Source organism: Oncorhynchus keta, chromosome 24 (assembly GCF_023373465.1).
Source record: "Oncorhynchus keta strain PuntledgeMale-10-30-2019 chromosome 24, Oket_V2, whole genome shotgun sequence".
In the NCBI taxonomy this organism is placed as follows: Eukaryota; Metazoa; Chordata; class Actinopteri; order Salmoniformes; family Salmonidae; genus Oncorhynchus; species Oncorhynchus keta.
In genome coordinates this window covers 20616274-20641556 of record NC_068444.1, presented here as the reverse complement: position 1 = coordinate 20641556, position 25283 = coordinate 20616274, and the positions used below count along the sequence as shown (strand labels likewise).

General features: G+C 44.3%; 1 protein-coding gene across 27 annotated transcripts in view; it reads right to left on the bottom strand.

Moving 5' to 3' along the window:
• LOC118402801 (neurexin-1a) overlaps nucleotides 1-25283 on the bottom strand; it is a 633754-nt gene that overhangs the window by 102195 nt on the left and 506276 nt on the right. For all 27 annotated transcript variants that reach the window (XM_052477934.1, XM_052477935.1, XM_052477945.1 and 24 more), the window contains one exon: nucleotides 3382-3553. In XM_052477934.1, coding sequence (XP_052333894.1) covers nucleotides 3382-3553 — 172 coding nt within the window. The remainder of the gene's footprint in view (nucleotides 1-3381; nucleotides 3554-25283) is intronic.

Sequence of the window (25283 nt, the reverse complement as noted above, 5' to 3'; positions counted from 1 at the left end):
GGTGGAGGCTTGGGCAAGTTGCTGTGGGGAGGGCATAGCTGTTGACTGGGGCAGGGGTAGCCAGGTAGAAAGCATGGCCAGCCGTGCTTATCTTTTGGAAATTGTATAAATAAAACTGTTTCCTTCCAGCTTATTGAAATTCATGATTATCGTAGATTTATCGGTGGTGACAGTGCTTCCTAGACTTAGTGCAGTGGGCAGCTGGAAGGCGGTGCTCTTATTCTCCATGGACTTTACAGTGTCCCAGAATTTTTTGGAGTTTGTGCTACAGGATGCAAATGTCTGTTTGAGGAAGCGAGCCTTTGCTTTCCTTACTGCCTGTGTATATTGGTTCCTCACGTGACTTTGTAATTGGACAATATAGCAGCTGTCGAGTGACATCATGTGTTTGCTAAAAGACCATGTGACTTGTATCTGCTCTGTGATTGGACTATGCAGACCTCTGCTGTTCAAACTCATAATAGACACACCCTTGTCCACTTACCCTCGCCTTATGCCCTTGGGGGAATCCCCGTCGGCGTCTTGGAGGGCGGTCCAAATGATTAGCCAAGCAAGGGAAGTTTGCAACATCAGCGCCTCAGCCATCATTTTTAGTCGAGTTTGCAAGTGTACAATTATGTTCACTCCGAGGCCTGAAACGCCCCATAATTCAATTTGTGACGATTGTACATCCGCAAAGAAAAGTCAGTGAAAACTTAAAAACATCATCAATGGAGAAGTCAACATACACGTGTAAGTAAAAATAAATGCAAATAAGTTATAAATTGTGCTACTAATACACATGATGACACAAACAGTTCTTGTAAAAAGTAAATATGTTTTTGTTTGGTTATCTTTTGAAAATTGTAGAAATAAAACTTCTTCAGAAGTTAATTCATTTGCTAGCTATCATACAGTAGGTGTATATTAATAATGATATATTTAATATCAGTAGACATGCACTCATAATGGACTGTAGCACATATAAAGCACCCACAAGCTACCAGTGGCTGAAAACACAATCATTGCTAGATGACCGAGTGACGTATTTCCGGCCAAGGATGGTCCAATTAAAAATCATTCCTTCCTCCCTTTCCCTGCAAGTGTATACTCATCATTATACGTCATCAGAAGTGTCCACTTCATTTGAGGGCTCAGGGGATAGGGTGTGTCTTTTAAATGTTTGGACCGCAGTCACAGTGTTGTACCCGTGACTTTTTTTCATATACCACAGTTTTTTCCCAAGCGATTTCTAATATTTTGTATGAGTGGTTCACCCCATTCAGGGAGGCCTGTTGGAGCCCTATACAAGGCAAAGGCTGTATTCCAAACACGTGAAATACACACTCTCTCCCCTCAGCCCTCAAATGAAGTGGACACTTCTGATGACGCATCACGATGTATGATGAGTTGACGCTTGCAGAAATGTGTCCCATGGTTGTGTTTTCAGTCACCATGGAACCACTGGTAGCTGTTGTGTGTGCTTTGTTTGCGCTACAGTCAATTATGATTGCGTTTCATGTCTTGGCTAGAAGACAACGCATCCGAAAGACATCAAATGCTAGCCATCCGATAATATCAGGTAAATTGAAAATTACAATGCATAAGTGTGATGTCAGGGAAAGTTGTATGAGCTAGCTAACGTTTCAAAAGCTAACCAAACAAAAACATTATTACTTTTACGATACGTGTTTGTGCCGTCATGTGCATTAGTAGCACAATTTCTAACTTATTTACATAAATGTTTTATTACACTTGTATGTTCAGTTCTCCATATTGATGTTTTGTTAGTGGATATACAATCATTGTGAATTGAATTATGGGGTGTTTCAGGCCCCGGAGTGAACAGAATTGTACACTCACAAACTCTGAGGGCTGAAGAGGGCTGAGGGGCTTACGTTGCCAACTTCCCTTGCTTGGCTAATTGTTTGGACCGACGGCAAAGATGGCCGCGGGGATTTCCCCAAGGGCATAAGGCCAGGATAAGTGGAGGAGGGTGTGTCGTTTATATGTTTGAAACGCAACCAAGCTCCTTCCCCATTACTCAAGCCCCTTCCCTTGTCTTAGACCCTGCCCCTATAAACTAGTCCCCTCCCCCAAAGGCTCTTTGAATGAGAACTGTCATGGCAGAGAGTGGGTAATATGTTAATATTATATCTTATACATCTTATATTATAAGAATACAGTGAAAATGTTTGCCATTGCAGGCAAACATTGATGATCATTGAGTCTCCCTTCATGATGTTTGTCCAGAGGATACACGTTAATCCTTAGAGGAACTGATATCACAGGAAGAGACATGGCCAATATTTCAATCGTTATGTCAATTAATGGGATCTTAAGAACAAATATCCTCTGGATTCACTTAACTCTTACATTTACTTAGAGTAGACCATTTTGCAACACAATCTCCAAAGAAACTTGGCGATAACTGCCACAACAGAGATATTGGCTGGCCCTTTTAATTATGGCGTGTGGGGCCATCTGTGGTGCCTTCTGTAGATTATGGAATGCGTTGCTATTTTAATTAGAGTATATTTTGCATATGTCATCAGTCAGTCAAATGTGCAGAAGTTTAACCGAAACTAACCTAAACGGTTAAAATTAGGAATTAATTCAGAGATTTTGGCATTAGGGTAAAGTTGATTCATTCCGAGATTTAGGAATTAGGGTTAAGTTTAGGCATTGATTCCAAGTGTTTAAGGTAAACGTTTAGGTTTGGAATATGGTTCAAACTCTAAAAATACAAAACAAGCGCCTCGCACTGGGATTGAACCCATTCGTGTTGCCCCTAGTGGACAGTAGGAAATTGTCATGGAAATAAAATGCCACCCCATACCATAGTTTCACCATTTGCCTAAATATGCCAGAATTCACCAGAATTTGCTGTCTTGACTTACTTCAGTGAAAGCTACAGGTGTTAATAGGTAACAAAATGTTTTAATTTCCTGGTTACATTAACCTGTATGACAAACGCTGTCACCTATAACGAGACATGTTAAATAATTCACCTGACTTGGATCGTCTGTAGCCTTTGTCAAAGCCTTTTTAGCAGTTCAAATGTTGTGAATTCAAGACCCCCCAAGCGTTGACATTTAAAGCCTTCTCAATCAGACAGTCATCGTTCTCCTGACATGTTGACATTTGAAAGGATACTGTCTCGAAAACCAGATGATATTATCATGAGAAAGAAGCACAGTATATATATATATAAGACACACCAACCAACAAAACAACATAATTTCATACACCATTTAAAATAGCCCAATATTTAACCTCAATATCAACCTTTCCTGATACCAGTTGCCCTTCTGGATCATTTCAAGCACAGGTACATTCAGACTATGGTAGAGAGCACTGTGAGCAGAGAGGATGCTGGGAAGGTAATAAGGCGTGTCTTACCTGTGGGATAGCGCTCTATGACAGGTAGGTCATCCACCTGTAGTGTGGCGTTACCGCCACTCCGCGTAAACTTCACTATATGGTACTTTCCATCATTTACAAACTTTGCTGTCTCCTCGATATTTATGTCGTCCGTTCCGACATTAAATATAACTGCAATGTTTCCTTTTTCCTGTTGAGACAAAAAAGAAAGAGCAGAGAAAGTTTAGAGATGAGAAGGAAGAGTATTTTGTATCTTCCAAAGCAGGTGTTTGGTTGCTTCATAAAGAATAGCAAGGTGTAAGAGTCATTGTGTTTGTGTAGTGATGATGATGCTGATGACCACATCCAGGCGGTGCCACTCAACCTTAGTTTCCATGTGATTAAGTTTACAAAATTAAAGGAAATAGCAATCTAATCAAATCTGAGACTTTACAAAGAAGTACATCTCCAAATAATGCAGCCTGACTCGATTTCCTTGTCAATATAAATGTAGTTATCAGTTCTAATCAAGTGATACAACAACGTCCACAATCAATATGTATTTCTGTTTAGCCACTGAAATCAGGTTCCAACCAAACAATACAAATATGAGTAGGCTACATATTGATTAGATAATGCAAGTTAATTCAGTAGGGTGAGCAATGTTTTCCCCAAAAGTCTATGTTTTAAGGCTCCCGAGTGGCGCAGCGGTCTAAGACACTGCATCTCAGTGCTAGACCCTGGTTTGATCCTGGGCTGTATCACAACCGGCCGTGACCAGGAGTCTCATAGGGCGGTGCAAAACTGGTCTAGCATCGTCCGGGTTAGGGGAGGGTTTGGCTGGGGTGGTCCGTCATTGTAAAATAAGAATTTGTTCTTAACCGACTTGCCTAGTTAAATAAGGTTAAATAAAATAAATAAATAAATATGTATAATAAACTAAGTTGTCCATGGTGTGTATTTTTACTAAACCACCTCTGTTATTTTATGAGCGACAAGATTCAATGACACTCAGAAAATTTTTTTACTGACAATTTTTCCCCCTACTCTTTTCATATCAAGATGACTATTTCCCCTTTGGGATAATGAGAGAGACCATCTGTGTATTGATATGTGCCCCAAAGCACAGTTTAAAACTCTCCTCATCAGTTTAACCACCAGGGCTTTAGAATCCAAAGAGAAGGTGGGAATCTAATTTCAGGGCAGATTGTATGTGGCATTCAGATCCTGAGTAAATCGCAAAATGATACTGATTCAATCAGAGTTTCACATCAAACAGGAATTAAATGATAAAAAATAATAATAAATGTTCACTTTTGTCTGGCTGTTCCATGTCCCCTACACAGGTCAGGCAGTCTCTCTTTCAAGTTCATGTCTTATTATTTGTCATATGTACAGGCTACACATGGTATACACCGTCCAATGAAATCCATGCTTGCAGGGTCAATGCAGCAACAACTAGAAATAGTAAAAGGTAAGAATACAAACAAAGTAAATGGCTGAGTGAAGTAAAAGTTCTCTCTCTTTCTCACCCCCCCTCTCTATCTCTCTATCTGAGCTGGTACTGTATGTAGGGAGCAGTTGGCTGGAGGATCAACTATACAGCGCAGTACAGCAGTACACTGCATGAGATTATCCAGTCAGCATAGCCTCTCTCTCTATCTTTCTCACCCCATCTATCTCTCCTTTGCTCTCTCTGTCTATCCCTCCCTCCCTCTCTCTCTCAGCCACCTCCCTCTAACACAGAGTAAGTAGTGAGCACATCCCACAGCCAAAAGCTACTTCCCAATTAAAAACATTTGTAGTGTGTCACACCAGATTACGGAAACTAGGACGGCTCTCTGGTTTATAAATGTAATTTCAAAGGAAGCCAAGCGCTAACACAAGATCGTAACAACTGATACCATTAAAGCTACAGTAATACATTCCCTCACTCCCCCACAGCTCTTGTTTTGAAACAGACAAAAAAAAAGAAGGAAGAAAATTCTGCAGTTAATATGTTGATAATAAATCCCACTTTAAAGCTACAGTCTGGGAAGCTGTTTAATGGTTACTTCAATTATTGATATGTACCATCTGCTATACACCAGAACAAGTGGCGGGGACCCTGTTTTGTCCTTTTTCAAATCACAGAATTTAGTTTTAAACTGAGTTTTAAAGAACACGATCTGAAGCCTGACCCCTACTCCATGTATGAAGGAGAGGATGATGGGATGGAGGCATGAGAGAGATGGAAGGATGATCTGGAGGGCGTGGAGCAGAGGAGTGGCACTCGGCCTCAAGAGTAATCTTCTTCAGGAGGGGAATAGACCCCCTGTGGCCTCTCCAGGATCACAGCGTGTTTGTGTGTGTGTGTGTGTGTGTGTGTGTGTGTGTGTGTGTGTGTGTGTGTTCCAAGATCACAGACATCGAGCTTCATGAACATAGCCTGGGGGCCTCACACGGGGAACAATGCTCATCAGATGAGCACAGTAGCATGGCCGGTTATATTGACACCAGGGCTGTGTATAAAGTGGCACCCTAGATACTGCACTACTTTTAGCCAGAGTCACTAAATAGGGAATAAATAGAGTCACTAAATAGGGAATAGACGCATTCCAGGTCCCTGCACTCCACAGTCAGCTGAGCAGATATACAGAGAGAGGGAAGGCTAATGAATGGTATGAATGCAACAGAAAAACGTATCCATACATTGCATTCTCTAATAATTGTCCTTCTGTAGCTCAGTTGGTAGAGCATGGCGCTTGTAACGCCAGGGTAGTGGGTTCGATTCCCGGGACCACCCATACGTAGAATGTATGCACACATGACTGTAAGTCGCTTTGGATAAAAGTGTCTGCTAAATGGCATATATTAATAATGGAATTATTTTGTCTTTTTTAAGCAGATTTATTGCAATGCTTGCAGTGTGTACCTCTTTTCTCAAGGACTCCTGCATAACATCTGACTGCAGTGACAGCACTGTGTTGTGCTGAGCGGGCAACTACCTAGCTAGCTACTTTCAAGGACTGTCAAACGCATAACTAAAAATGACACTAATTCATAACTTTATGGGGCCCTTACTCCACAGCAAAAAAAATACATCAAAACAGGTTTAGTAAAAGAGACGAAAGCAATTAAAGTCAGGCTTTTAATAGTCCTCCTTCAATCGCTGTTTAATGATCCCCAATGTCTCGTTAATGAATTCACTGCATTTAGTCACAAATTGCCTTTACAACGTTCTAAAGCAAAAAGAACCAGTGTACTTTGAGAGGGAGAGGTGGGAGCTTAGGGGCAAAGAGAGATGAAGGTAGAGAAGGGGGAGAGGGCAAAACAGAGAGAGAGAGAGAGAGAGGATCTCTCTCTCTCTCACTCCATGATGTACTACTTTTGACCAGGGACTAGATTGGAATACCGGATAGGGAATAGGGTGCCGTTTGGGACGCAAGCCCCAGTCCATCTTACTGTACATACACGCAGCCCTCTATCCCCCACCAGCTCTAGCCCTTCTATACCCCACTCCCCAGGATAGAGAGCTGTGTTCTGGGTAAGTGCTGTCCCTGCTGGGTAGCACCCCTGGGAAAATACACATATATAACCCACACTGTCGGCACACCCCAAGATACAACCCTGCCCAGTGTGTGTGTGTGTGTGTGTGTGTGTGTGTGTGTGTGTGTGTGTGTGTGTGTGTGTGTGTGTGTGTGTGTGTGTGTGTGTGTGTGTGTGTGTGTGTGTGTGTGTGTGTGTGTGTGTGTGTGTGTGTGTGTGTGTGTGTGTGTGTGTTTGTGTTTGTCACCGCACAACGAAATACAACCCATCCCATTCTGTGTGTGTGCTGCTTAACCCTGAGATCCAACCCACCCCTTCCAGACAGTGAGCACGATGCATGCTAGCATGATTAATTGCCTATCAAGCTGAAATTGAGTTGAATTAACTGATGAGTTGATCCTACGGTTATTCTCCTCTCCTCCAATCTTTTTTCACTCTTTTTTGGTTCTCGTGTTCTTGTCGTTCGTCTCATGCAGCAGGAGGGTAAGGGTGTGTGTGTGTGTGTGTGTGTGTGTGTGTGTGTGTGTGTGTGTGTGTGTGTGTGTGTGTGTGTGTGTGTGTGTGTGTGTGTGTGTGTGTGTGTGCGTGATACAGCAGTGCTGATGTCCGTAAAATCTATACCCCGTAACCAACTCCCCATCTGCACTGTGTTTTTACTACTACTGCTACTACGTGACTAGAACAGCTGCAATACTGGAAAGTTGTAATAGTCTCCCTTGGAGGCGTGTGTTCCAATCTCACTTCAGACACCAATGTAGCACGAATTACAACCACAAGAAAATGAACACTTATAAAGAATGGCTATAACACTGTCACTACATTACCATTGTTTCAGCCATACTGAAAATTGTAAACAGTACAGTACCATTATCTTCCTACCACTCTAGTCTATATTGCCAATACTGCTCTAGGTCTGTTGCAAAGGCTACAAGACATATCATCTCTGATTCCATCTAATGTATTCTGCATCGTCTAGTTTAACTGACAACATATAATGAAGGGAGACATATATAATACACTCAGATTAAATCTCCCACTTTGAAAATGCCTCAGGCAGCAAACCATTGTACAGTATCTAGTTACAATATAATTATATTGACATTGCCAAGTAAACCCTGAGCATACATGTACAATGATCTCAACAACTCTACCCATGTGGAGATGCCCTAAATCATAGTGTGTGCGTTCCTATTCTCCTATAGGGCTCTGGTTAAAGGTAGTGAGTGACATTATAGGGAATAGGGGACCATGTGGAACGTACAAGGTATGCTTTCCCTTTTCCCACCAGAGTTATTTCCCATATTTCTAATTAGGGAAATAAATCCTACCGAATATAAACATAACCAGCCAGTCTGTCTGTGTCTGTATCAGACACTCATTGGTAAATAATATGTTGGTTATTGTGTGTGTGTGTGTGTGTGTGTGTGTGTGTGTGTGTGTGTGTGTGTGTGTGTGTGTGTGTGTGTGTGACCCGTGTGCAAACTGTGCGTGTTCGTGTGCGTGTGCGTGTGCGTGTGCGTGTGTGTGTGTGTGTGTGTGTGTGTTATGCGTGTGTGTGTGTGTGAGCGCGCGTGCGTGTGTTGTTGCATGTGTGTGGAGAGCCCTAAATATTGATTCATTGTTAATCTCCTTCAGGCCCACAACAGCAACAAAGCAAAATAGGCTTTATGTCAGGCTGACAAATAGTTCACACTTTTTTATCCTCTCTCTCAGCCCAGGAAGAAAATAAAGGTTATCCTCTCTCTCAGCCCAGGAAGAAAAGAACGGTTATCCTCTCTCTCAGCTCAGGAAGAAAATAAATGTTATCCTTTCTCTCAGCCCAGGAAGAAAAGAAAGGTTATCCTCTCTCTCAGCCCAGGGAGAAAAGGAATGTTATCCTCTCTCTCAGCCCACGGAGAAAAGGAATGTTATCCTCTCTCTCAGCCCAGGGAGAAAGGGAATGTTATCCTCTCTCTCTGCCCAGGGAGAAAATGAATGTTATCCTCTCTCTCTGCCCAGGGAGAAAATGAATGTTATCCTCTCTCTCTGCCCAGGGAGAAAATGAATGTTATCCTCTCTCTCTGCCCAGGGAGAAAATGAAGGTTATCCTCTCTCTCTGCCCAGGGAGAAAAGGAAGGTTATTCTCTCTCTCAGCCCAGGCAGTAACGGAAAGAAAAATAAGAAGTGTGAAGTGGTCTTTGAATCAATGTGTGTGTGAGATTGAGAGAGAGAGAGAGAGAGAAATGGAGAAAAATAGTAAGAGGAGAGATAGAGAGAAAGCGAGAGAGGAGAGATAGAGAGAAAGCGAGAGAGGAGAGATAGATAGATAGAAAGAGAGGGAGACAGATGGAGAGAGAGAGGGAGAGAGGGAGAGAGGGAGAGAGAGAGAGAGAGAGAGAGAGAGAGAGAGAGAGAGAGAGAGAGAGAGAGACAGAGAGACAGAGAGACAGAGAGACAGCGCAAGCGAGCCCCTGTCCAGATGCTCTCCCTTTGTGGTGTACAGTAGAGGATAGTTACCTAATGTTTTCTTTGTTTATGCGTCATATGTGTTGACAACCATTGTGCACCCTCCATGTTTCTCCCGTCCGATTGTGTCGTGCATACTGTACATGCGTATGTGCCTGTATGTTAGTGTTCCCTAAAATTGAATGCCTTAGTAAAGTGGCTGGGCCATGCACTCCACCGTTTCACCTCGTATGTATTAATTACCGCTGTTCTGACAGTAGCCTTTTTATAGCCAGGCCATTAATGAAATTATACAGGTAATGGAATTATTCGGAGGGAGAAAATGATAATTCCTCTAACACACACACCCACACTCACACCACACACACACCCACACACACACACACACACACACTGCCCTGTACACTCACACACACACACACACACACTGTACACTCACTGCCACTGTACACACACAGCAGTGGCTTCAATGTCCTCTATATTCCTTTGATGTCATTCAAAGCCTGTCTTGGCTTGAAGAAGAAGTGACCCAGCAAACTAAAGTTGGTTCTGTGAACGTTCCCAGAACATTCATTAACTTGCCCCAAAAGTTCTATCAATTCATAAATTGTCTAGATGTGCTGATGATTATACAATGTTTGCATAAAAACATTCGCCTGAGCATTTTGCAGTAAGATAATTACTCCATTTACCTTTAATTCAGCAAAGCTGTTTTTAATGGTCAGTGATTTCATCCAACCCACTGCCCTGTACACTCACTGTCCTGTACACTCACTGTCCTGTACACTCACTGTCCTGTACACTCACTGTCCTGAACACCCACTGCCCTGTACACTCACTGTCCTGTACACTCACTGTCCTGTACACTCACTGCCCTGTACACTCACTGCCCTGTACACTCACTGTCCTGTACACTCACTGTCCTGTACACTCACTGTCCTGTACACTCACTGTCCTGTACACTCACTGCCCTGTACACTCACTGTCCTGTACACTCACTGCCCTGTACACTCACTGTCCTGTACACTCACTGTCCTGTACACTCACTGCCCTGTACACTCACTGTCCTGTACACTCACTGCCCTGTACACTCACTGTCCTGTACACTCACTGTCCTGTACACTCACTGCCCTGTACACTCACTGTCCTGTACACTCACTGTCCTGTACACTCACTGCCCTGTACACTCACTGTCCTGTACACTCACTGTCCTGTACACTCACTGTCCTGTACACTCACTGCCCTGTACACTCACTGCCCTGTACACTCACTGTCCTGTACACTCACTGTCCTGTACACTCACTGTCCTGTACACTCACTGCCCTGTACACTCACTGCCCTGTACACTCACTGTCCTGTACACTCACTGTCCTGTACACTCACTGCCCTGTACACTCACTGTCCTGTACACTCACTGCCCTGTACACTCACTGCCCTGTACACTCACTGCCCTGTACACTCACTGTCCTGTACACTCACTGTCCTGTACACTCACTGTCCTGTACACTCACTGTCCTGTACACTCACTGTCCTGTACACTCACTGTCCTGTACACTCACTGTATTGTACACTCACTGTCTTGTACACTCACTGCCCTGTACACTCACTGCCCTGTACACTCACTGTCCTGTACACTCACTGTCCTGTACACTCACTGCCCTGTAAACTCACTGCCCTGTACACTCACTGCCCTGTACACTCACTGTCCTGTACACTCACTGCCCTGTACACTCACTGTCCTGTACACTCACTGCCCTGTACACTCACTGTCCTGTACACTCACTAAAAGCACAAATCTGATGTCTTCTGCCCACAGTCTAACTAGCCACAAGGCATGAAGCATCTGCCCCACAGAGTAAACTCCTATACCTCGGGTTTTATAAGCACCAACTGCAGGGAGAGGAAATTACCTGGGAGGTCATCCTCCATGCCCCATTATCCTCTAACACCCATTATAAACTGGGTGGTTCGATCCCTGAATGCTGATTGGCTGACAGCTGAGGTATATCAGACCGTATACCACGGGTTTGACAAAACATCAATTTTTACTGCTCTAATTACATTGGTGACCAGTTTATAATGGCAATAAGGCACCTCTGGGGTTTGTGGTATATGGCCAATATAGGACTGTATCCAGGCACTCCGCGTTGTGTCATGCTTAAGAACAGTCCTTAGCTGTGGTATATAGGACACATACCACATCTCCTCTGGCCTTATTGTTTAAACAGCCCTTCATACATCCCGGAAGCACCGGCCAATTAACCAATACCACCCTCCAGAGCTATGGTTGGCCAACCAACAGCCCGGCGATGTCTGTGTCAGCGCAGTAAGAGAAGATGGTCTGTCAGACTATGTTAGTCATCGTATAAGGAGCTCCTCCTATAAACCAGGAGGCGAGGCTGCCTAATGATGAAGTCCCATACTCTCCCCTAAGAGACTTAGCTGCTAGAGTGGTGCGATGTGAAAGCACATTTCCTTTGACACACGCGCCGAATACAACAGATGCAGACCTTACCGTGAAATGCTTACTTACGAGCCCTTAAATACAACAGATGCAGACCTTACTGTGAAATGCTTACTTACGAGCCCTTAAATACAACAGATGCAGACCTTACTGTGAAATGCTTACTTACGAGCCCTTAAATACAACAGATGCAGACCTTACTGTGAAATGCTTACTTACGAGCCCTTAAATACAACAGATGCAGACCTTACTGTGAAATGCTTACTTACGAGCCCTTAAATACAACAGATGCAGACCTTACTGTGAAATGCTTACTTACGAGCCCTTAAATACAACAGATGCAGACCTTACTGTGAAATGCTTACTTACGAGCCCTTAAATACAACAGATGCAGACCTTACCGTGAAATGCTTACTTACGAGCCCTTAAATACAACAGATGCAGACCTTACTGTGAAATGCTTACTTACGAGCCCTTAAATACAACAGATGCAGACCTTACTGTGAAATGCTTACTTACGAGCCCTTAAATACAACAGATGCAGACCTTACTGTGAAATGCTTACTTACGAGCCCTTAAATACAACAGATGCAGACCTTACTGTGAAATGCTTACTTACGAGCCCTTAAATACAACAGATGCAGACCTTACTGTGAAATGCTTACTTAAATACGAGCCCTTAAATACAACAGATGCAGACCTTACCGTGAAATGCTTACTTACGAGCCCTTAAATACAACAGATGCAGACCTTACTGTGAAATGCTTACTTACGAGCCCTTAAATACAACAGATGCAGACCTTACTGTGAAATGCTTACTTACGAGCCCTTAAATACAACAGATGCAGACCTTACTGTGAAATGCTTACTTACGAGCCCTTAAATACAACAGATGCAGACCTTACTGTGAAATGCTTACTTACGAGCCCTTAAATACAACAGATGCAAGACCTTACCGTGAAATGCTTACTTACGAGCCCTTAACCAACAATGCAGTTCAAGATAGAGTTAAGAAAATATTTGCAAAATAAACTAAAGTGAAAAATAAAATGAAAAGTAACACAATAAAGTAACAATAACGTGGACATATACAGGGGGCACCGGTAAGGAGTCAATGTGTGCGGATACATGATAGTTGAGGTAATTTGTACATGTAAGTTGGGGTAAAGTGACTATGCATAGATATTGAACAGCGAGTAGCAGCAGTGTAAAAAACAAAGGGGGTGGGGGGTGTAAACAGTCCGGGTCACCATTTGGTCTTATGGCTTGGGGGTAGAAGCTGTTTAAGGAGCTTTTTGGTCCTAGACTTGGCACTCCGGTGCCGCTTGCCATGCCGTAGCAGAGAGAACAGTCTATGACTTGGGTGACTGGAGTCTTTGGCCATTTTTTTGGCCTTTCTCTGACACCGCCTAGTATATAGGTCCTGGATGGCAGGAAGCTTGGCCCCAGTGATGTACTGGGCCGTACACACTACCCTCTGTAGCTCTGACCCCGTCGGATGCCGAGCAGTTGCCATACCAGGCAGTGATGCAACCGGTCAGGATGCTCTCGATGGTGCAGCTGTAGAACTTTTTGAGGATCTGGGGACCCATGCCAAATCTTTTCAGTCTCCTGAGGGGAAAAATGTGTTGTATTGCCCTCTTCATGACTGTCTTGGTGTGTTTGGACAATGGTAGTTTGTTGATGATGTGGACACCAAGGAACTTGAAACTCTCAACCCGTTCCACTACAGACCTAGATCAGCTCCTTTGTCTCGCTGATGTTGAGGGAGAGGTTGTTGTCCTGGCACCACTCTGCCAGGTCTCTGTCCTCCTCCCTATAGTCTTATCGTTGTAGGTGATCAGGCCACCACTATTGTGTTATCAGAAAACTTAATGATGGTGTTGGAGTCGTGGGTGAACAGGGAACACCTTGGCCACGAAACCCCAGTCCTGGGATGAACAGGGTCAGGTGTATGCATGAGGGAACTAAGCACGTGCCTCTGAGGGGCCTCAGAAGATCAGCATGGCAGATGTGTTGTTACCTACACTTACCACCTGGGGATGGCCCATCAGGAAGTCCAGGATCCAGTTGCAGAGGGAGGTGTTCAATTCCAGGATCCTTAGCTTAGTGATGAGTTTGGAGGGCACTATGGTGAGCTGTAGTCAATGAATAGCATTCTCACGTAAGTGTTCCTTTTGTCCAGGTGAGAAAGCGATTGCGATTGAGTCATCTGTGGATCTGTTGGGGTGGTATGCAAATTGGAGTGGGTCTAGTGTTTCCAGCATGATGGTGTTGATGTGAGCCATGACCAGCCTTTCAAAGCACTTCATGGCTACCAATGTGAGTGCTACGGGGCGGTAGTCATTTATGCAGGTTACCTTCGCTTTCTTGGGCACAGATAGCTGGAATAGCAGATAAAGTGTTGCCATATTAACTGTTAGTACCCCTCCCTTCCCATCTTTCTCTTTTCTTCGTCCCTAAAGAGCTAGCTTGAGTGGTAGTCAGGTCCCCTCCCCTCCCATTCTCTCCCTTCCCTGGGTCCCCTAAGAGAGGTATCGCTGCAGCTAAAGTAGTGTGATATTATCTGAGGTAGTGCAGCAGCTAAAAGTGGTGCGTTATTACCTTCCATCTCCATTTGCAGTCCCTGATAATCGAGAGTTAACATAGCAGCCAAAGTCCTTTCCCATCTCTCTTTCCCTGTATCCCCTAAGAGCAAGCAGAGGTGTGCCACATTGGCTGCTAGCTGTACGGGGCGAGGATCAGAGCGCTAGTTGAATCTGGAGCTTATTGCAGAAGTCTGTCAGCTAAAGTGACTAATTATCTGGGAAGTTGGCTCGAAAATATCTCCAATGCCATGGGCCTTAGTCAAAAGTAGTGCACTATATAGGAAATAAGGTGCCATTTGGGACGGAGCGCTAAGAGGAGTCTCTCTATCAAATGTCTTCATGCGGCAGAGCGCATCAAATATCTAGAGTTTAAAAAATCCTCCAGCCAGCTATGAGCCCCAGTCCCCGCACCGCAGCCTCTGCAGCAACAGCCTCCACAACAGCAGCCAGCTATGAGCCCCAGTCCCCGCAGCGCAGCCTCTGCAGCAACAGCCTCCACAACAGCAGCCAGCTATGAGCCCCAGTCTCCGCACCGCAGCCTCTGCAGCAACAGCCTCCACAACAGCAGCCAGCTATGAGCCCCAGTCCCGCACCGCACCTCTGCAGCCTCTGCAGCAACAACAGCCTCCACAACAGCAGCCAGCTATGAGCCCCAGTCCCCGCACCGCAGCCTCTGCAGCAACAGCCTCCACAACAGCAGCCAGCTATGAGCCCCAGTCTCCGCACCGCAGCCTCTGCAGCAACAGCCTCCACAACAGCAGCCAGCTATGAGCCCCAGTCCCCGCACCTCAGCCTCTGCAGCAACAGCCTCCACAACAGCAGCCAGCTATGAGCCCCAGTCCCCGCACCACAGCCTCTGCAGCAACAGCCTCCACAACAGCAGCCAGCTATGAGCCCCAGTCCCCGCACCGCAGCCTCTGCAGCAACAGCCTCCACAACAGCAGCCAGCTATGAGCCCCAGTCCCCGCACCGCAGCCTCTGCCGCAACAGCCTCCACAACAGCAGCCAGCTACTCAAAGAGGGAAGGGAGGGAGGCTCGATGTGTGTGAACATACCCTGCAAAGGTGTCTGGCATTATTTTTTATTTATTTTTTATTTCACCTTTATTTAACCAGGTAGGCAAGTTGAGAACAAGTTCTCATTTACAATTACGACCTGGCCAAGATAAAGCAAAGCAGATAGACACAAACAACAACAACACAGAGTTACACATGGAGTAAAACAAACATCAATAATACAGTAGAAAAATACGTCTATATACAATGTGAGCAAATGAGGTGAGATAAGGGAGATAAAGGCAAAAAAAGGCCATGGTGGCGAAGTAAATACATTATAGCAAGTAAAACACTGGAATGGTAGATTTGCAGTGGAAGAATGTGCAAAGTAGAGATAGAAATAATGGGGTGCAAAGGAGCTAAATAAATAAATAAATACAGTAGGGAAAGAGGTAGTTGTTTGGGCTAAATTATAGATGGGCTATGTACAGGTGCAGTAATCTGTGAGCTGCTCTGAGAGCTGGTGCTTAAAGCTAAAGCTACTGAAGGGGATAAGTGTTTCCAGTTTCAGATATTTTCGTAGTTCGTTCCAGCCATTGGCAGCAGAGAGGCGGCCAAAGGAAGAATTGGTTTTGGGGGTGACCAGAGAGATATACCTGCTGGAGCGCGTGCTACAGGTGGGTGCTGCTATGGTGACCAGCGAGCTGAGAAAAGGCGGGGACTTTACTTAACAGGGTCTTGTAGATGACCTGGAGCCAGTGGGTTTGGCGACTAGCATGAAGCGAGGGCCAGCCAACGAGAGCTTACAGGTCGCAGTGGTGGGTAGTATATGGGGCTTTGGTGACAAAACGGATGGCACTGTGATATACTGCATCCAATTTAGCGAGTAGGGTATTGGAGGCTATTTTGTAAATGACATCGCCGAAGTCGAGGATTGGTAGGATGGTCAGTTTTACAAGGGTATGTTTGGCAGCATGAGTGAAGGATGCTTTGTTGCGAAATAGGAAGTCAATTCTAGATTTAACTTTGGATTGGAAATGTTTGATGTGAGTCTGGAAGGAGAGTTTACAGTCTAACCAGACACCTAGGTATTTGTAGTTGTCCACATATTCTAAGTCAGAGCCGTACAGAGTAGTGATGTTGAGCAGGTGGGCAGGTGCAGGCAGCGATCGGTTGAAGATCATGCATTTAGTCTTAGTTTTCATTAACGAGAGAGAGAGAGAGAGAGACAAGTGACTTGAGACTGCTTAGCCCATAAAGAGAGATGCAACTAGACTAGACCGAGCTGCTATTTGGTGAGCAGCGATCTATTCAATGCTTATGTTATGTAAGTTACTGTGTATGTAAGACCAACAATAGCATTTTCTGTTATGTTGAAGATAAACACTTACTGCAGTTGGACTACACACAGTACTGTAAAAATAACTTGATGTGTGCCCTGGTTCAAGGGTATTAGTCTTCTGGGCTAAAGGAGGCAGGACTATGAGTATGTGTGTGTTTCCTCACAGAGAAGGAACTAGGCTATATCAATGGATATGCCTGCTGGGATGGATAGGGAGAGAGACACACACAGAGAGGGAGAGACATAGAGACATAGAGACATAGAGACATAGAGACATAGAGACAGACAGACAGACAGACAGACAGACAGACAGACAGACAGACAGACAGACAGACAGACAGACAGACAGACAGACAGTGATAGAAAGAGAGAAAGCGAGATGCTGATGATGATAATGATGATGAAGAGTGTGAAAGCTGCTGCATAACAGCATACTTCAAAATAGACTTCATGTTTCTTCCTCCATGTTTCTAAAAATGAAATGTTCTGTGTTTCTTCACCAATATTTTCTCTCTCTCACACACTCACACACTCTATATCTGTCTATCCCTTTCTCCGTCCCTTGTGTGATGAATTTCATCAAAAGAGGTCAATAGATATCTGAAATCTTGTTCACTTCTCAGTGAAATAAATCAATTTTGGTTTCGGGTCACTCTCCCCACTCTCCCCACTCTCTGCTCTTGTGGTAGATGGCGGACATACTGTCTGTCTGGTGGAGCCGACCATCTCTGATACACACACACGCACAGAGACACACACACACACACGAACAGAGACACACACACACACACGCACAGAGACACACACACACACACACACAGAGACACACACACAAGCACAGAGACACACACACACACGCACGGACACACACACACACACACACACAGAGACACACACACACACACACACGCACGCACAGAGACACACACGCACGCACAGAGACACACACGCACGCACAGAGACACACACACACGCACAGAGACACACACACACGCACAGACACACACGCACGCACGCACAGAGACACACACACGCACGCACAGAGACACACACACACACGCACAGAGACACAGACGCGCACGCACAGAGACACACACACACGCATGCACGCACAGAGACACACACACACACGCGCACGCACAGAGACACACACACACGCACGCACAGAGACACACACACACGCACGCACAGAGACACACACACAGAGGCAGAGACACACAGACACGCACGCACAGAGACACACACACAGAGGCAGAGACACACACACGCACAGAGACACACACACAGAGGCAGAGATACACACACTTCCACCAACCACTTCTTCCTTCATAAGGAAGGATTCCCAGCTCTCAGCCCTCCGGATGGAGAGAGAAGGTCAATAGTAATAAAGTGTACAGAGTGCAGACTGATAACTCCTCTGTAAACAGTCCTGAAATAAAAAGCACAGCCCGGTCCGACAGAGCCATACAGTAGAGCTTGGCTTGGCCTCTCCCACACTGCTTCTCTATAGGGACACATTGCCTGACCAGGCAGGTCAATATTTCTGTCATTTTTGTGCTTTATCTTGTTCTGTTGTTTGCTGTTGTGAAGGTCTAGTAGAGGACTGAAATCATGGAATCCCAACCATTTATAGTGTATATAAATAAATAAATAAATATTTGTGAGATTGGTTGATAATACGGAATTTCTTGATTTTGAGCTGGTTGGTTGGTTGGTAGAGAGTCAATTTAACCACCAGGGTGACCACACACCCCAGATTGTGCAGGACAGTCAAACATTTAAAACACTTTAAAAAAATGTTTACCCCATTTTCATGGTATCCAATTGATAGGTACAGTCTTATCTCATCGCTGCAACTCCCGTACGGACTCGGGAGAGGTGAAGGTCGAGAGCCATGCGTCCTCCGAAACACGACCCAACCAAGCCGCACTGCTTCTTGACACAATGCACGCTTAACCCGGAAGCCGGCCGCAACAATGTGTCGGAGGAAACACCGTACTCCTAGTGACTGTGTCAGCGTGCATGTGCCTGACCCGCCACATGAGTTGCGAGAGGGCAATGGGACAAGGACATCCCTGCCGGCCAAACCCTCCCCTAACCTGGACAAAACTGGGCCAATTGGTCGCCGCCCCGTGGGTCTCCCGGTCACGGCCGGCTGCGCCAGAGCCTAGACTCGAACCAGGATCTCTAGTGGCACATCTAGCAACTGCGAATCAGTGCCTTAGAACACTGCACCACGCGGGAGGCCCCAATCCATCATTTTGGCCCTCTGTCCCGCATCCCGCAACCACCAAAGAATGTCCAGCATTTGTTTAAAATATTTGTCATAATATTTCATTTTCACATAGTAGGATAGTCTAGCATGCTGTGTGCGCCTATCTAATAATGCAATGCTGGCTTGCTTTCCCCATAAATTAGTTTCTGTGTGAGTGAGTGACAGAATTTCTGTGAGTTTCTATGGAAACTATGACGCTGCCTCTGCATCGCTCGTGGTAGTTGCATCAGCTTACATTTTAGGAGTGCTTTCCCGAGTAGTCTAAACATAAATACACCCAGTGGCTCGATCTGGCTTGCTTGCTAAGCTCGCTGTAGCTCAACTGGTAGGCCTGGCTAGCTAGCTCAGAAACGGATGGAGGAGCTAAGGGGTTTGCACCATTTATTACAATAGGTGGTTCACAAAGGCAGTGACCTTCATACAGCAGAGCTATGTCGCCTTCTGAACGAGATCCATTAACCTGCGCACATTTAAAAAAAAATGATGTCCACTGTTACGTAAAATCGTCCCCTTGTCTCGCATTTTGGCTTTTTCGATCTGGTCACCCTACTCCCCACCCACAGCTGGTATCATGCTGGCTGTTCTAGGTGCTAATGAAGACACACACACACAGACACACACACAGACACGCTTCAGTGGCTTCAACGTCCTCTATCTTTCTTTGATGTCATTCAAAGCATTTCTGTCTGTCCTTCAGCTTGAAGAAGTGATACAGTATACTGATGCCGTGCTGACTGAGGGTTATTATACACATGATTCACTATGACACAGTACAATCACACTCTAATTGTCCACATGAACACTTGAATTCTGAGTCCCAAATAGCATCCTATTCCCTTTTAATGCAGTATTATTGTTAATTGATTCATTCAAAAGTAGTGCACTTTATAGGGAAGAGGGTGCCATTTCGGACATACATACTGACTGGACCAACAAGATCTCAAAGTTTCTTGTAAATTCTACATATTGTGAACAAACGTTTATTTTTGAGACATTCATTCTGCGGTTACAGGGTTAATTCTGCGTGGTTACAGGGTTAATTCTGCATGGTTACAGGGTTAATTCTGCATGGTTACAGGGTTAATTCTGTGTGGTTACAGGGTTAATTCTGCGTGGTTACAGGGTTAATTCTGCATGGTTACAGGGTTAATTCTGCGTATTTACAGGGTTAATTCTGTGTGGTTACAGGGTTAATTCTACATGGTTACAAGGTTAATTCTGCGTGGTTACTGGATTAATTCTGCATGGTTACAGGGTTAATTCTGCAGGGTTACAGGGTTAATTCTGCATGGTTACAGGGTTAATTCTGCAGGGTTAATTCTGCATGGTTACAGGGTTAATACTGCGTGGTGACAGGGTTAATTCTGCGTGGTTACAGGGTTAATTCTGCAGGGTTAATTCTGCATGGTTACAGGGTTAATTCTGTGTGGTTACAGGGTTAATTATGTTTGGTTACAGGGTTAATTCTGTGTGGTGACGGGGTTAATTCTGCATGGTTACAGGGTTAATTCTGCAGGGTTAATTCTGCGTGGTTACAGGGTTAATTCTGCGTGGTTACAGGATTAATTCTGCATGATTACAGGATTAATTCTGCATGGTTACAGGGTTAATTCTGCACGGTTACAGGGTTAATTCTCAATATTCCAAGGTAAGGGGTTTTAGGTTGTAGTTAATATAGTATTTATAGGACTATTTCTCTCTATACCATTTGTATTTCATATACCTTTGACTATTGGATGTTCTTATAGGCACTTTAGTATTGCCAGTGTAACAGTATAGCTTCCATCCCTCTCCTCGCCCCTACCTGGGCTCGTACCAGGAACACATCGACAACAGCCACCCTCGAAGCATCGTTACCCATCGCTCCACAAAAGCCGCTGGGGAACAACTACTCCAAGTCTCAGAGCGAGTGACGTTTGAAACGCTATTAGTGCGCACCCCGCTAACGAGCAAGCCAATTTCACATCAGTTACACCAGCCTAATCTCGGGAGTTGATAGGCTTAAAGTCATAAGTCCGTTACGTATCTTATCTAATGGGTGGCATCCCTAAGTCTAAATATTGCTGTTACATTGCACAACCTTCAATGTTATGTCATAATTACGTAAAATTCTGGCAAATTAGTTCGCAATGAGCCAGGCGGCCCAAACTGTTGCATATACCCTGACTCTGCGTGCAATGAACGCAAGAGAAGTGATACAATTTCACCTGGTTAATATTGCCTGCTAATCTTGATTTCTGTTAGCTAAATATGCAGGTTTAAAAATATGTACTTCTGTGCATTGATTTTAAGAAAGGCATTGATGTTTATGGTTAGGTACAGCCGTGCAACGATTGTGCTTTTTTCGCAAATGCGCTTTATTAAATAATTCCCCGTTTGGCGAAGTTGGCTGTCTTTGTTAGGAAGAAATAGTCTTCACACAGTTGGCAATGAGCCAGGTGGCGCAAACTGCTGTATATACCCTGACTCTGTTGCAAGAGTGACACAATTTACCTAGTTAAAATACATTCATGTTAGCAGGCAATATTAACTAAATATGCAGGTTTAAAAATATATATTTGTATATTGATTTTAAGAAAGGCATTGATGTTTATGGTAAGGTACACATTGGAGCAATGACAGTCCTTTTTCAGCGAATGCGCACCGCATCGATTATATGCAACGCAGGACACGCTAGATAAACTAGTAATATCATCAACCATGTGTAGTTAACTAGTGATTACGATTGATTGATTGTTTTTTATCAGATAAGTTTAATGCTAGCTAGCAACTTACCTTGGCTTCTTACTGCATTCGCGTAACAGGTAGGCTCCTCATGGAGTGCAATGAGAGGCAGGTGGTTAAATCGTTGGACTAGTTAACCGTAAGGTTGCAAGATTGAATCCCCGAGCTGACAAGGTAAAAACCTGTCGTTCTACCCCTGAACAAGGCAGTTAACCCACCGTTCCTAGGCCGTCATTGAAAATAAGAATGTGTTCTTAACTGACTTGCCTACTTAAATAAAGTATATAAATAAAATATGTAAAAATAAAAAAAATCGTCCAAATCGGTGTCCAAAAATACCAATTTCCGATTTTTATGAAAACGGCCATTAATCAGCCATTCCAAATAATCGGTCAACCTCTAATTCAGAGTATTCTCCTGGCTTGCTTGAGCACTGTGCAGTGGTCTGAGCAGTGTGCCTCACCTCTGTTTGCGCCAGTGTTGGGCAACAGTTTTTCTCTTTTTTTGTTAGTGACCAGGAAGGCATATATCGACAATCTCAGGATCTTTTCAAATGTCTGAAATGTAAGTGTATTTTTAGTGATCAGCCTGGACTGACCCTGTGGCTGGGGGTTGGAAAGTTGACATGTAAGACTTTTTCTGTGTGTGTGTGTGTGTGTGTGTGTGTGTGTGTGTGTGTGTGTGTGTGTGTGTGTGTGTGTGTGTGTGTGTGTGTGTGTGTGTGTGTGTGTGTGTGTGTGTGTGTGTGTGTGTGTGTGTGTGTGTATTCGTGCCTGTCACTGTCTGCAACAGCCGGGCGAATCAGTGGCAGGGTGATAAGGGCTGGATGTTGGCGACTCAGTAGACCACACACAAACACACACACACACAAACACACATCCACCCATACACACATTCTTTCGACATGGCTTTTCCTAGCTCGTTTATTCCAGATCTATAGATCTAATATTTTATTAATAAGTGCTATCTTTCATGTGGTAAATGATCAATTCATTTATCAAAATGTAAAAGCGGGTGTATTTTTTGGTTACTGGAAAAACAGCAACAAAATAGCAACAAAATTGCACATACATGTACATAAGACTGTACGTTTGGCAGTTATCTAGTGGTGTTGTGGCGGTATTGCTGAGGCCAGAACTGCAGTACACTGGAAAGTTAGGCTGTAATGAAACAACCCATTGAAACCACCTCTCAGGCATTGTCCAATGATAGAAGAGTCAATAAAGAGGTCAGAATCCAAGAGGCCAAGAGGAGAAGAGTCTCCACATAAAAGAGCTTAACATGAATCCTGACAGAGAGAGAAAGAGGTAATGAAGCCCTCTTGTCCTTCATAGCCACTTTAACCCTTTGAGTGCCTACTCGTCAACAGTAGGGCTTTCCATGAATGATACCGTCGAAGTCCAGCACTACTGTGTAAAGTGCGCCATTGCATAATAGAATCTCAATAAGGCTCTCAAAATGGAGGGGCATTACGATAGAAATAGAATGAGTAGAATGGGCTTCTCCATTCAAGTCAGTCATGGCAAAACAGATGGACGTCCATACTTTGTGCTGCTATTCCCATCAAAAACAAGTACAATGGCCACCATGGGGGAAAACAATTGCCCTTCGCCATCGCCTAGATTTAATGTAGTTCTTACATCTAAAAACAAAACAACTTTTGTGGGTTGTCATAGGATTACCAATGTTATTTTGACTATTGCTTGAGCCACTAAAATGATATTTTGTTGTGATAGTTTGGATGCAACAGTTGTTAGCTATAGATCCAACGATCATTGACATCGGCTGCAAAGTTAGCCAAATAGACATTTTACCGGTTGAAGTTGAATGGTTTTTCCGTATAAGGCAGATGATTTATGACGATGGCACCTACATTATATCAAACCGGACATTCACTCTATAATACCACTGGGCAGGTAAATGTTCTCTTATGCTTTTATACTTGCATATGCCTCTGCAGTAGCTCCGATCGAGCCCGAGCAGACACGGTTTCTCTTAGCACTTACTGGAGAAGGACAGGGGTGCTGAGCGGGGGAGGGAATTATTTAAGAGAACCCTAGAGTGCTCGTTTCTTGTTTCTAATAGTTTTCATAGGAACTGGGAGGCTGCCAAGCTTTAAAATTGCCACCATCAATCAGGGTGGTTTTAAAGAATGCAACAAGCAATTTCATGGACTTTTCTTTCTACGAGCTCCCAAACATTATTCCCTATCAGCTCCTTGTATTAGTACCACCGCCATTTTCTCTGCCTCTCTCTCTCTCTCTCTTTTCCTTTTTCTCTGTGCATCTAATTTTCTTTCTGCCTCTCTCTCACATTATTGCTCTCTCACTCTCTCTCTCTCTCTCTCTCTCTGCTCTCTCCCTCTCCCTCTCCCTCTGCTCTCTCTCTCTCTGCTCTCTCTCTCTCTCTCTCTCTCTCTCTGCTCTCTCTCTCTCTCTCTCTCTCTCTCTCTCTCTCTCCCTCTCCCTCTGCTCTCTCTCTCTCTCTGCTCTCTCTCTCTCTCTGCCTCTGCTCTCTCTCTCTCTCTCTCTCTCTCTCTCTCTGCTCTCTCTCTCTCTCTCTCTTCCCTCTCTCTCTCTCTCTCTCTCTCTCTCGCCCTCTCTCTCTCTCTCTCTCTCTCTCTCTCTCTCTCTCTCTCTCTCTCACCCTCTCTCTCTCTCATGCGGAAGACACTTTTCAGTTGAATGCATTCAGTTGTACATCTGACTAGGTATCCCCCTTTCTCTTACTATTTAATGTATTTCACATTCACACTTTTAGATTCTGGGTGTTACCTTGCTTCGAAAAGGAGACAAATATAGGGGGACATCTATGATGTAAAGAAATGTGAGAAAGAACTACTTTGCTTCAAAAAACACCTGGGAATTAGTGGTGACGGCTACCTGTAAGTGAGATTGAAGGCAAGAGAGGCTTGAAAAAACACCATCTTAACATGTTCTCTCTTCTCACTGGCAAATGGCCACAACAAGTCTCAATTCAATGATGTATCTTTCTTCTTCTCAACACCTGTCCTGCGTCCCAAGTGATTCTCTATTCCCTATTGAGGGCACTACTTTAGACCAGGGCACATAGGGCTCTGGTCAAAAGTAGTGCACTGAATAGGGAATAGAGAAGCCCCCTGTGTCTTTGACGAAAGTGATCAATACCTCCCTTTACCTCTCCTCAGAAGAACCATCTCAGTGGTTTTCCCCTGTTGCCCCTTCTTCTCTTAACATTATGGCCTTCTCCATTCCTTCTTCCAACAGCTGATAATCAACCTGATTATTGCCTAAACTACTGAAATGAATTTCACACAGATAACAACACATGAAATAAATGAGGTACAGTATGATGGGGAGAAGGGGTGAAGAAGGGGTGAGTTGATGAGCGAGGGGAAGCAAGTGGTGCATAATTATGTCATCATCAATTGTGAATGAAGAACAGTGCCATTCCATTGTACTGATCACTTCTAATTATAATCGTAAAATGGCATGTATCCTATTTCAGTCCACCGAATGAAAACAGTCTTATCAGTCTACTTCGGCCTAGTTGGAGCAGGCTACGCAGTGAGAGAGTGTACACGCTGAAGGCCTTTCCACAT